This window comes from Ammospiza nelsoni, chromosome 10, assembly GCF_027579445.1.
Source record: "Ammospiza nelsoni isolate bAmmNel1 chromosome 10, bAmmNel1.pri, whole genome shotgun sequence".
In the NCBI taxonomy this organism is placed as follows: Eukaryota; Metazoa; Chordata; class Aves; order Passeriformes; family Passerellidae; genus Ammospiza; species Ammospiza nelsoni.
In genome coordinates this window covers 19,486,328-19,499,259 of record NC_080642.1, presented here as the reverse complement: position 1 = coordinate 19,499,259, position 12,932 = coordinate 19,486,328, and the positions used below count along the sequence as shown (strand labels likewise).

Sequence of the window (12,932 nt, the reverse complement as noted above, 5' to 3'; positions counted from 1 at the left end):
TATGCCTTACCCTTAGAGTTCACGTGGTGCATGGTGGTGTTGGTGCTAAAAATCCATGTTCAGAACTCGGAGAAGACTTTTGCTACGGTAGACTTAAACCAGGTTTTAAATTCCCACTTTTTGGGAGAGAAATTCTGTATTCTAACTACAGTAGTCATCACAAAGGACAGTGAAATGTGCAAGAAATTGCAGGAAAATGAAATAGTGCCTAAATAACCAGTGTGTCAGGAGTCACAAGGCTTTGCTGGAGTTACCTAAGGAGAGAGACACATCACACAGCCAGGTAATACTGCAGTCTCCAGCAGCCTGCCAGACACACTGGGATGGCCAGTTTGCCAGGGCCAGGCTTGGGGACACCATGCACTGGAAAGCTCTGTCCTACTGCCAAAAGCTGTGACTGTGACCTGTGCAAGGGGAAAACCTGCATTCCCTGGAGATGCTGCCCTTGTTCTGAGTGGTGTGAGGTTACACTGATGGCTGTATTATACCAAGGTAAATGCTGAGCTGTGTTTTTAGGTGTTGTTTGCCCTCCACAGCTCTTGCTGGGCAGGGTGGCAGCAGCAGGCCCTGCACAGGCTGTGCTGGGCCAGGGGAGGCAGTCCAGTGGTGTCCCTGTTTGTGGGACAGGATGAGGGGAGAGTTCACTGCTGGCTCTGGGAATGGAGCAGTGGCAGCTGGGGCCAGTTGAGGATGTTCCACCCACATCTGCTGCACCTGCTGCCCAGAGGGGCTGTTACAGCCCTGTCACTCAGACCTAGGGCTCTGGGTAGACACAAAGGAGAAAATCCCAACCAAATAGTTTCAAGAGATAAAAACCAGTAAAGTTTACTGGAAAACTATAGAAAATTAAGGAACATTAGCAAAACAGTAAATGCAGCATAAGATCACTATCAAAACATAGACTTTGACCACTGAACATAGAAAACCTTTAAACCCATTCAATGTCACATTCTGTAAGAAGAGAGAAGAAGAAGAAGGAAGGGAGAAAACCTGAAAGACAGAAAAGATACAGAAAAATAGCTTCCAGCTCCTAGGTTCCAGTGATGTAAAACTTCAAAATAAAGGTAAAGGACAATGTGCTTGCCTCATGCTCAGGCTTCTTAAAGGCTCTTTGATACTGCAAGACACTTCTCAGTGGAAAATGACTGTGTTTAGAGGTACATCAGTGAGGAAAGGGCTGTGATGGGCCTGCTTTCAGCACAGGTTCTCTGAGCAGGTAGCAGTAAAATGACCCATTACAAAACAGGTTGAGAGAGGACTATAAATGTTATACAATCAAATCTAATGTTAATACTGTTGTATAAACCATGGTTTACCTTGAGGCCTCTGCAGTTCTCAAAGGATTAGAATGTGACTATTCCACATTCCAGTTCCTGTTTTAACACAATGGAGTTGGCACATTTTAACCAGGAGTTCCTCTCCTTCCTCCCCAGTGTAGGCTCAGCCACCTCCCCTGGTATGGACCAGGCAGTGGCTTGGTGTAAGCAGACACTCCAGCAATCCAGATTTGAGCAGTTGCTCAGAATCCAAGAACTGTTTCCATATAGCTAATTCAAAGTAGTGACTGCTACTGCACAATAAATATTGATTGTTACTACACAATAAAATTTGGTTTGAAAGCAGATAAACGGAAGAAGAAAAAAAAAGACAAACCTGAAGAGATGAGACCTGAGGTTTGATTATGATCCAAAAACTGCTGTGTTTTAAGGAATTTGGCAAGATTAGCCCATTAGCATTAGAAATCTCAGATTAACTAACAGATTCTCTTTCCTCCTGCTGGTCACATCTGGAGTCTTGAAGATGCTCTAAATGTATTTTGTTCCTATGAAGGTTCCATCTAGCTGAGCTTTGCTTCTCTGACCTTCCATACAAACAGCTGCTGCTCTGATGGTTGAGTTGCTCAGTGTCTTGCAGAGAACACTGCCTGGCATGGTCTTCTCCAGGGTATTAACATGGCTGTGGTGGTGGTCAGGTTTGCTCCTGGTGATGGATGATGGGCTTGTGTGTATTCCCTGGAGTGAAGCAGTTCCCTGTCCTTTGCAGGCACGGCTCAGGAGTACGGGGGGATTATTCGTCATGGTGCCAAGCTGCTCTTTGCCTTTGCAGAGGCAACTGTGCCTAAGATCACTGTCATCACTAGAAAGGTAAGCTGGCAAATTCCATGGAGGTCTTCCAGAGTTCCTTTTGAACTAGTGGCAATTTTAGTTAAACCAAGCTTTGTCCGTCTGTCCCAGTGGTGCTTTCTATTATTGTCACATCTCTGTTTGTCCCATTTGGTAACACCTCCTTGTATAACATTATGAGAGGCCACTTCTATTCCCAGACCTTAGTTCCTTCCTTCCTCTTGTCTCTGTACCCATCTGGAACTCCCAGTTTCTGCTCCCTGCTTTCTCTCTGGAAAGCCTTAACTCAAGTACTTGTCCTGTGTTACCCAGCCTGTCTCACTAAGGACATGCCATCTGTTTGCAGCAATTCTGCTTTCTTGCCTCTTGAGCCTCCCTCTGCAAAGCCAGCATCTGTCTTCTGCTGTCTGCAGGTTGAACACTGGTGTGGCTTCTTTTCCTCCCCAGAATTCTGCTATGCTCTACCTCATCTTCCTTTCTCCATAAGGTACCTGACACCCTACTGCCATAAGCTCTGGGGCTGGCACCTTACAACCTTAGCCTTCTCCTTGCTGCTCTGCCCCTCTTGCTCGCTTTTCTGATACTCTCTTGGCTTGTCATGGCAAAAATCAAGAAGAAATTTCTGTTCTTTGCCTTCTCTGATTTTTCCAACTATTTCCATGCAGTAGTTGTCCATCCTGCAGCCCTGCTGCACTGTTCAGTACTGCCCTGACAGGGACTGCACTGCAGTTTGCTCTGCAGTCCTGCAGTATCTGTTCATCACTGCTGTCTGGAGCATTTCCAGTTCCAGAGTGGAGCACTGCAGAGCCTGAGTGCTGCATTCCCTGGCCGGGAAATTCCAGAAGCGCACTGCCTGCTTGGTTTGTGTGCATGTGCAGGGTGCAGGTTGAGGCCTGCTGGGTACACACTGACCCCTTCCTGCCTGCCTTGCAGAATGGGCTTTGTCAGCAGCCCCCTTCCTTGCTTTTTTGGGGCTCTGGCTGAAGTGGTGTCTGTTCCTAGGAGATGGCTGCCACAAAGTGGAGATGCTCACGCTTTCCTTCAGAGAAAAGCCCCAGCTGCTTGTCTCTGGACTAGGAAAGGTTGCAGGAGCAATGCAGGCTGTTGCTGCTGCAGGGCCACTCCTGGAGTGGCTGCCCTGGTTTGTGTCACAGGCCTATGGAGGTGCCTACGACGTGATGAGCTCCAAGCACTTGCGAGGAGATGTGAACTACGCCTGGCCCACAGCTGAGGTGGCCGTGATGGGAGCCAAGGTGAGTCCAGGCCCTCCTCACTGGGGTGCAGCAGTGCCCTGCCAGCAGCACCAGAGCCCTACCAGCACCATGGCAGGGCAATGTTCCCTCACCTGGAGGGCACGGCCTGAGGAACTGTCACTGACTGAGCCCTTCTGTTCCCAGGGTGCTGTCCAGATCATCTTCAGAGGAAAGGAGGCAAATGCAGAGGAGGAGTACGTGGATAAGTTTGCAAACCCTTTCCCTGCTGCTGTAAGAGGTATGGTTGTCTCCCACACTGTGTTTCACTTGGTTTAGCATTGCATGGAGATAAAGTTGTGCTATTGAGTAAACCTTTTGCTAACAATTAAGTTATTTAGGTAAGGTAGTTGTGTCTGAGTTAGAAAGGTGATGCTTAACCACAGCCTGTGCATGTGGACAACATCTGGACACAGGACACATCTTCAGCTGCAAAGAGCCTGGTAAAAAGCAGGGACTGCTCTGTGAAGTGCATTTTCAATGATGTCAGTAGTAGAAGGTGTCTCAAAATTCAGCCTTTTCCTTTACAGCACAGGTGCTTTGACAATCTTTTATACTGCCCTCAATGCAAAGCAGTGGCCTGAAGAAAGATTAGGGCCAGTTATGTTCTCCAGAACTCTCAGTTCTCAAGTTTTTCCATTGCTTCTACTTCCAGTTTTGGAGCAGTAACTGTGCTCTAAAAGGCAAGTTATATTCAGAATTAAAAAATAGACTCAGGAATGTTTCCTTCTCAGTCTATTTTAAATGTAGTTAATTTATAACTTGTGAACTTCTTTATTCCAGCTATTGTTTTGATTTTGCTAACTTATGGGTTAGCCTAGGCACAGAAGGCTGGGAGGCAAACACTTCATGGTTGGTCAGGTTGAAGGTTTTTTTGTTTTCATCTTTTGCAGGGTTTGTTGATGACATCATCCAGCCTTCGACCACCCGCACTCGCATCTGCCATGACCTCGATGTCCTGGCCAGTAAATCCCAGTCCAGTCCTTGGAAGAAACACGCCAACATCCCACTGTGAGGGTGAGCAGGGGCTGCCCATGCTGGGAGACATTCTGAATATGAGTTCTGGTTAACTCTCTGGTTACTGGAGTGCTGCTTGGCAATAGAAATAGTTCTTTTAATTTTGATTTTTGCCAATAATCATCAATAAATCATAGCATATATTTAACCTGGGGGTCTGACCAGTTTGCCTCTCTAAACCCTTTCTTGGTGGTTAATACTCAACACACCCTGCCCTGCCTGCTGCAGGTGAGCTGTTACTAATTGCTCAAGGTCAAACATTCCTTGGCTCCCTCATTCTGTAGGCCCTGGAGGTGGCTCAGTCCTGCCTGAACCACCTCCCACCCCAAGGGAAGTTGGACCCCTGTGGGGTTCAAGGGTATTCCACTGCCACAGACTTTGGAATTTGGCTCCACCACTGACTGAGAGAGGAAAATCATGAGCTTGGGTTCCAGGCCCTGCTGATCCCAGACTCAGTTGTGGGTGGCACAGGGGAGGCACAGCCAGTCCACTCTTAAGAACAGCAGACAAAAAGGGCAGTTTTGGTGGGACATGCATACCCTCCCCCCTCAGCAGAGGCTGGAACAGAGACCTCCAGAGGCCCCTTCAGCCTCCTTTCTCTGGGATTATTTGCCAGCTTGGCCAGGAACCACTGCAGGAGGTGTTACTCTGATCAGCTCTGGGCCTGTGCTCACCTGCTCAGTAGAAGCTGCAGCTTCCCTCCAGCCCCAGAACAGTGAGGAACAGCCACTGTCACATTCGGTGCTGCTGCTGTGGGCACCTGGCTGCCCTGAGTAACTGGCATTTGTTGTGTGACAGAGCCTCCCTACCTGCACTGCAGCTGCTGCTGCTCACACCCAGCACGAGCCTGAAGGAGCAGAGCTAGGACAGCCGTGGCCCAGGCAGCTTCTCTTCCCAGCAAGCTGCAGTGAGTAGAGCTGTGGAGCTTGAGCCTCTACCTGGGGGGGGGAAAGCAACAGCTGAACATCATCTAAAAGCACAATAAAAAAGGAGCAGTACAAATAGGAGTTCCAGCTCCCCAGGTGTTTGGCTGCATGGGAGGGAGGCAGCACCTTCAGGCTGCAGACACACTGGCTGTCCTGTGTGGCTTCTGTATGAAAAGGCTCCTGGTGCTGTCCCAGGGAACAGAGCTGGCTGCAACAGGGGAAGGTAAATTCAGCTGTTACTGTGGGGGGTGTCATGGCCATGGTGGGAGTTCCTAGTTAACTGTGAGAAAACTGTAAGGGTTTATAATGCCCGAGAAGATTTTCCAAAGGTAAAGCAGGTTTAGAGGCAGAAGCTGTGATAGGTGAAGGGATACATACACAGCTTCTTCAGCTTGCCCAGAGTCAGGAAACAATCCATGAGAAACAGAAACTCACTTGTCATAACGAGGAAAGTACAGCTTTGTTAGTTGTTTCCTAACCTCAGTATTGCTACAGACTCCAACCTCTTGCCAGCACAATAATTGGGCTTTTAGATCCTCTCCATTTCCAAACAGGCAGTTGCTCTACCAGGACATGCTGGAAACAGGTTTGAAAGCTGCTTTGATGAGGCTTCTGAGAATTTCCTTGAAGTCCAGTCACCTAAAAAAACAAGAGGTACAAAATAAAATCCCTTAAATAATGTGTAGCCCTTGAACTTAGCAGCAAGGCAAGTTAGTTACTTAATGTGTTCCTCAGTGCAGGAGTTGCCATAACTTACAAGCATTTGGAGACTGAGCTTTCAGACTCTTGTCTTGGGAGTAGCTGAGACTTTGAATCAGCCCTGTGCCTCAGCAGCTGCATCTTGTTCCTTTTCATGACTCCAGTGATTTTTTCCTTAGGAAGTGGGCCAGGTGATAAAGCAGTCAGTTTTCTTTAGCACTACAGAGATGAAATCTTTCATGGGTTGGACAAAAATAGCACCTTGCTCCCTGAGACATGGGAGTAACATGGACATTTTGTTTCAGGAATCTGTGAAACTCCATTTAGCCCAGCTGGTTGTTAGAACTTTGAAGCCTTTGCTATGGCAGTTTCTTCCTACAGACTCCAGGTCACTTCAGACATATAGGGCAGAAGAGAGAACTTCATCTCAAACCTTGTGGCATTTCAAGAAATTGTAAGTTTTAGCAGTGCAGCTCTTGCATCTGGGGTGGTGCCTTCCCAGGTTTACAGCAATCCCACATTCACCACCCCTCTACCCCCCAACCAAACCACATGATGGTGGAGGGGAGAAAGAAGCCCAGAGAGGGTTTCCATCACTCTGGAGGCTGAGTGGGTAAGGGAGTGGAGTACAGGTCTGGTTGTGAAGCCTGGACTACATGAAAGCTACCTGTCAGTTTTGCCTTTAATAATTCCTTGAATTCCTACTACTACATGGGATGACAAAATGTGATGGTCCAAACAAGCACTTAAAAAAAACTATAGTGAAGAGGGTGCTCATCATACTCATGATTTTGAATAGTTTATTAAATGAAAGGTGAAGCATCAGTTTTAAATTGTACAAAAGGAAAAAAAAACCTCATATTGTAAATGTACAATTTACAGAATTACTAGCAAAACCAATCAAGGAGACACTCATAATACAAAAACCTATTGACTGCAAACTGAACTGGAGACCCATTGCAGGTACCATGATAATAAATGTTTGTTATACAGTATTCTACAATGTTAAATTAGGAATCAGTTTTCCACACAGAGGACTGTGAAGCACAAGGTTTGTCTGAGACTCTGACTCAAACTGGGCAGCATCTGTTGTGCCACCATGCTCACAGAGTGACCCTGGGACAGGTCCTGCAGCCATTCCTGCCCCCAGGCCGTGGGGGTGCACAGAGGGAGGTAACAGGGTTTATAAAGTTCCAGCTACTTCTTGGATTAATAGATCCCCAACCCACACTAAGGAATGGCTGAATTACCTGGTCAAACATTTTTGGCAACCGTGTCTGAGAACTGCACGTGTTGTGAGAGCCAAGCTCAGCTGGGTGAGGTGCTGGGCTGGGTCAATTTGGGCTCTTTCCCTGCCCATGCTGGGCACTGAGGGGTTGGGCTGGTGTCCAGAAAGCTTGAAACAGAAAAAGCTCCGTGATTATTCTGCAGTTGCTAAAACCAAAGCACCTCTGAAACTGCTGTGCTCCAAGTGGGTCAGTCTGCTTTGTATCCCAACTGCTACTGAGTGCAGAAAGATGAAGCTTTTGGGGCCAATTGTTGGAGATCTGGAGCTGTGGAGGGCCAGCACTGCTGGTGCCAGGCCAGGCTGGGTAAGGAGCAGCTACTACATCGAGTCATAAAATCGAAGCATAATGAAATTCCAAATTATTGAAGACATTGAAAAATATCTTAGTACAATGAATTAGCTGCAAATGTTTTGGGGTTTTTTTGTAATTTTTTTGATGTTTTTAGCTTTTTTGAAAAATCATATTTTTTTCCAAAGAATTACTCTCAATATGCACAGTTAACACTGAAAATGTAGCTGTAGTCCATTGTAAGCTTAAGAACTTCACCATCTAAGCACAAATTTCTATGCAGCACATACAGTACTTCTAACTGGCAAAATTAATTTACAAAAATAGCGGAAAAGGGTATTTACGGCATGGAAAGTAGACTCTGTTTTATGGTACAGTTAAAATTACTTTTAGTATGATAAAGTGATCCTTTCCCCCACCCTTGAACTAGTTTTTTTTAATAGGAAAGTTGCTGTTTATGTACCTTGTGTTGGCAGGCTTGAAGTAGGTAGTAAAAACAGCAAAGTGATTACTTGAGAACCATTTGTGTGTTTTACTGAGAATACTTTATTTGCTGGTATAAGTTGCTAAAAATGCACAGAGCAAGTACCAATAGAAAATTTACTGGTTTTGTGTCCCCATGTGCTATATAAAATGAATGTTACACAGCATCTGTTGGAAAAGTGGCTTCATGGACATCTCTTACTTTATGTCCCATTATAAATAAAAATAAATCTTCTCAAGAGTATAAAATCTGGGTTTATCATATCAGAATCTGAAATTTTTTGGCAGAGATGCACGTCATTAGAATTCTAACCTCTTCTCTGAGAGTGTTCTTCTCCATGCCTATGAGAGGACATAAGCGTACCATAATGTTAATCAAATCCAGTGTGTTCCAAAACACTTTTCTGTAGCCAGAACGACCTGCTTACAGCAGCCTTGCTAGTCAGTGGCTGATAGGCATAGGTTTAATAAAAATGGCTAGCTTTGAAAACATAAAAAGGCAAATGTTAAAACCGTTTTAAATTGTACAGCAGAAAAATAAAGTTAAAAAAGTTCTGTTTTCACTCAATGTTGTTTTCAGAAAACATATGTAGAACAGTGTTTATTTTGACAGCTGTCTTAACAATTTAAAATTTCCTCCTCATCCAGAAAAAAAAAAAATCCGTATTAGGACAGTCAAGAACAGGGATACAAATGATTTTTTAGGTCAGCCCTTCTGAGGTGACTGGATTGGCCAACATTCCCGTGTGTCAATAAGAAGCTCCTCTTCTCTCCGTCACTACACCAAGGGGTTGACCTCAATCATTTGGTTAAAAATCAAACCGTATCACATCAAAAATGTGGTTTTCATACAAGCTATCACAGTATATAGGCCTCTAGCTCTAAACAATAGAGTTCCAAGTTTGTAAAAGGTCTTCGCCAGACTTCAGAACATGGGCATGCCAAATCCCTGCAAAGGGGGAAAACACGGCGGTTACTGGGGTGGGACACTCAAAGCAGAGCTCAAAGCAAGCAGAAGGAACCAGCCCTTACTGAGTCATCCTCGATGATCGCCGCCGAGTCGAAGAAGTCCGGCCGCAGCTCCGCGCGCTCGCGCCGGTTCCGCGACGGCGGCTGCAACACACGGGAGTTGGAACAGCACGGGACACACAGAGCCCTGCCTGCCACAGGGCCCTGTCCCTGCCCCACCTTCCCCTGTGCCACAAAACCTCTGGGGCAAACACAAGACAGCGCTCCCTCCACTCTTTGTTATTGAAAGAATGGTAAAAGCTGATGGACTCTAACTATGTGCTCACAGTTAAGGACTTGCCCAAGGTTCCTGCTGACTTAAGGATGTTTCTGTATTGGGACTCTAGGCCAGACTGCACAGAAACTTCCTCTTAACTCTTTATGCTTCAAGTTCATAGTGAAATGAGCTCTGACATGGTCAAAAATGGATTAACCAACAGAAAGGGTACAGAAGATACTGAAATATTTCTGAGGCTTAAACCCTTTGTGGTGTCCTTCCCCACAAGCACAGGAGTAAGTGTGAGCCTCACTGGTTTCATCAACTCCTTCCTTGCCTGGGATGTTACTTGGTAATTAAATGAGTGCTGGCAATAACCTCAGTATGCAGCAGCCTTTCCCAAGACACTGTAGCCCAGTCCTAATATAACCTAGGGCTTATTGTTTAAATGTGAAAGGAGAAACAGCCATAAAAATGGTCAAGTGTGTAAAGTAAACTGCTCCTTTATCCCATTTTGCAAGGGAGGAGTCATTTCCAGAGGGGAGGCCAGTTAAGGCTGTAAGTGCTGCAAGGAACCTCTCCCAACAGTCAGCACAGAACTGGAAGGGACTGAGGCTGCCAATGATGATGGGACCTGTTTGGGAGCAATTCCTGTTTAAGGAGTTCCCATCCACACACCAGTGCCTGTGCTCCCTCTGGCTGTGACCTACTGAGACCTCGAGTAAGGATCCTCTGCCCAGCCCACCTCCTCAAAACCAAACTGACCAGGAAAGGGAAAGAGAGAGACCCATTGGCTATGCCAGTCTGACACATCATGGATGCAATAAAGAGCTTTGTCAGCACAGCCTGTAACTCATAACCTGATCCTTGTGGGCTGACAAGTCTGAGGTGTGTGATGCTGCTGCTGCCAGAAGCTGCCCAAGAACACAGTCTTGGGAAGAAGGAACATTAAGCAATGCTCCTTGGTGTGGCTCTGGAACAAACCCACTGGGCTCAAGCCTGCAGCTGGAGGCTCTGGGAAGTTCTCACATCATTCCCACTCTAATGTTCAGACAACTGGAGGCCAGACTCAAAATTTTGGAAATTTTTGTTTACACTTCTAAAATTCCTTTTAAATTAGTTTTCCACTGTTTTAAACTTGCCATTGATAAGATTTACTGACCAGATCAATGACCATTGTGTCCTCAAATTCTTCATTCATGTCTTCTAGCTGGCCTCGTGAGGACATCATTACATCTTCAAAGATGGGCTCAGCGTCATCTTCCATTAGACCTCGTCTGATTAAAGAGAGAGTCAATCATTTCTGGGCTAAAAAACTTCCCATCTCTGTCATTAAAAAGAATGCTCAAATCCTATCATTTAATGCTGATGCTGAGGGTAAAGCCAACAGGCTCTCTGGAATACCAAACAGAGGAAAATCACACATGAACTCCCCTCCCCAAACCCTGGCCCAGGCTGAAGCACCAAGTCCCACTGACAGCACTGTGATCAGCAACTGCAGTTGTTACTGGGCAGTAACTGCTCTTGTGTTTGCCTGCCCTTTTACCAAGGAGGAGTGACACTGTTTGCCAGGGTCACTGGTAAAGCCCTGGGACCCCAGCAGTGCCTTCAAGCTCAGTTCCAAAGGCTGTGAGGATTCCAGCCCCCCTGCGAAAGGACTCGGTGGGATCAGCACAGAGCATGTGGTGCCCCAGTGTTCACCCATGTGTGTTTCCTCCATTACTGCACAGGGGGACACCTTGGCAAAAAGGATGGAGAGCACAGCTACAGGAACTGGCTCCTGGGCAGAGCTCCCAGGGAATTACACAGCACACAAACCATGGAGCCCTCTGAGGAACGGGGAACTGCACCTTCACTAGGCCTGGTGTCTGGCCACAGTCAGAGAATGGCACTGCTGGGCTGGATCCATCCCAGCACTGCAAACTGTCCCTCTGCTCTCCCACAAGGGTGAAATGGCACAGAAACCACTGGCAAGGAGCAGGAAAGGGAACATTTCACTGGAGTCCTGCACATGGTGCTGAGGGCAGCAGCCTGTGAGCACTTACACTGCGTGCCTTACGCCACTTCTGCCTTTCATGTAGTTCATTCCTGTCCTGTCCTTTCGATTGAGATCCTCCAGCTTCTGCTGGCCCAGCCACGAGATCTGCATCTGGGGACTGACACACAGGGAGTAAGTTAGGACCCACAGCAGTAACAGTTCTGAGCTGCCTGTTCTGGGGCAGTTTCTGTCTCCAAGTTCTGTGTCTGGCCGTGCTTCAGATTAGGATAATTAAATCCCATCCACCATTGTACACATCTTCTGCATTCCCTTCCACAGTCTGTCTCCTCTCACTGTATGTGCACAAAAAAAAAAATCAATTAACTTGCAATAAAAGCAGGTATGGAAACACTGACATTGCTCCTCCATTAGGGGCAGGCACCTGGAGCAGGAGCACCTCTAAAGTTTCTTATTAAATAGTACTTTAGTGTGTCAGATGAGGCAAAATATGAGCAAGAATGGATCCAAATTACTAAGTGACAAAAATATCACACAATGTGAAAAACAAATGGCTTTTACAACTTAAGGGCCAGTACCTCACCCATGTGTAAATACCTTCCAGACTGCCCTGCTGATGCCACCAGCAGCCTGTGACCCACAGCCGGTCTGTGCTCACCTGCTGCATCCTGGCAGCACCTGCTGCCAACACCCACTGACAGAAAATAACCAGTGTTTTCCCTCTAAATGGAGGTGATAAAATGGGAGCAAAGGGACAAAAAGAATAGATAACTTAGGGCAATTACCTCAAATCAGGAATTACTAGCTCAGCAGCTGGAAATTTAGAAAATATTCTGGTGTCTGGAGAACCTTAACTCTGATATCAGGCAGGGGGAAAGAAAAGAGAGTATCTACAGGTCTTCCAAAGAAACAATTCCACCCAGCCTGGGACAGAAGCACTAGGCTGATTTGACCACAACTGTATGGCTATATGGATAGTTTTAACATAGGGAATTTCTACTATTATTCCATTACAACATATTTTTCTGAGACCTGAAGACAATCCAAGTATTGCTGAGCTGTGGCCAAGGCATTTCTAGGTGGCTTTGCAAATCAGCACTGTATCTCTGGAGCCACAGGCTGACAATATCCCTATAAACCACAAGCAATTCCTTTGCCTGCCTGACTGTACCTGATGCTGAAATTCCAAGACTTACTTGTGTAAAAAATCCTGTTCAGATCCCTGCTCCGACTCGTGCTCCTGGATCTGCTCTCCCATTTGTCTGGTGTTCTCTCTCAGGACAGTGGAGGTGAGCTGAGGTGTCTGCAGTGTCCCTGGAGTATGGATGTTCTCATTCCTGTTCAGCCAGGAGCCTTCCAGGCTCTCATCTAGAGAGAGAACACTGAAATCACTGCTCAGTTCTGACCACATGCAGGGCAGCATTCAAACAAGTGTGCACTGAGGGATCACCTGGATAAATGCTTGGAATTGTAAGTTTTTCAGTTCTAATTTTAGATTCTGTTCTTTTAAGTATTACTAGCCTCTATTCCCAGCAATAACAACAATTTAAAGGGAACAAACACAAACCCCATTGCAAACAAAGTCATACTGCAGCACGGCCTCAGCTACTGGGTATCTTGAACATAAACAAGCAAG

At 46.3% G+C, this 12,932-nt stretch overlaps 2 protein-coding genes across 3 annotated transcripts in view; one reads left to right on the top strand and one right to left on the bottom strand.

Moving 5' to 3' along the window:
• PCCB (propionyl-CoA carboxylase subunit beta) overlaps positions 1-4,538 on the top strand; it is a 31,133-nt gene extending 26,595 nt beyond the window's left edge. For both annotated transcript variants that reach the window (XM_059479028.1, XM_059479027.1), the window contains exons 12-15: positions 2,044-2,144; positions 3,278-3,376; positions 3,521-3,614; positions 4,267-4,538. In XM_059479028.1, coding sequence (XP_059335011.1) covers positions 2,044-2,144; positions 3,278-3,376; positions 3,521-3,614; positions 4,267-4,388 — 416 coding nt within the window. In that variant the 3' untranslated portion in view covers positions 4,389-4,538. The remainder of the gene's footprint in view (positions 1-2,043; positions 2,145-3,277; positions 3,377-3,520; positions 3,615-4,266) is intronic.
• Positions 4,539-6,798: 2,260 nt separating this feature from the next.
• The window catches only part of STAG1 (STAG1 cohesin complex component), a 149,680-nt gene continuing 143,546 nt past the window's right edge, over positions 6,799-12,932 (bottom strand). The window contains exons 30-34 of the mRNA XM_059479133.1: positions 12,493-12,664; positions 11,346-11,456; positions 10,463-10,577; positions 9,108-9,188; positions 6,799-9,024 (exon numbers count right to left, since the gene is read on the bottom strand). Coding sequence (XP_059335116.1) covers positions 9,001-9,024; positions 9,108-9,188; positions 10,463-10,577; positions 11,346-11,456; positions 12,493-12,664 — 503 coding nt within the window. The 3' untranslated portion in view covers positions 6,799-9,000. The remainder of the gene's footprint in view (positions 9,025-9,107; positions 9,189-10,462; positions 10,578-11,345; positions 11,457-12,492; positions 12,665-12,932) is intronic.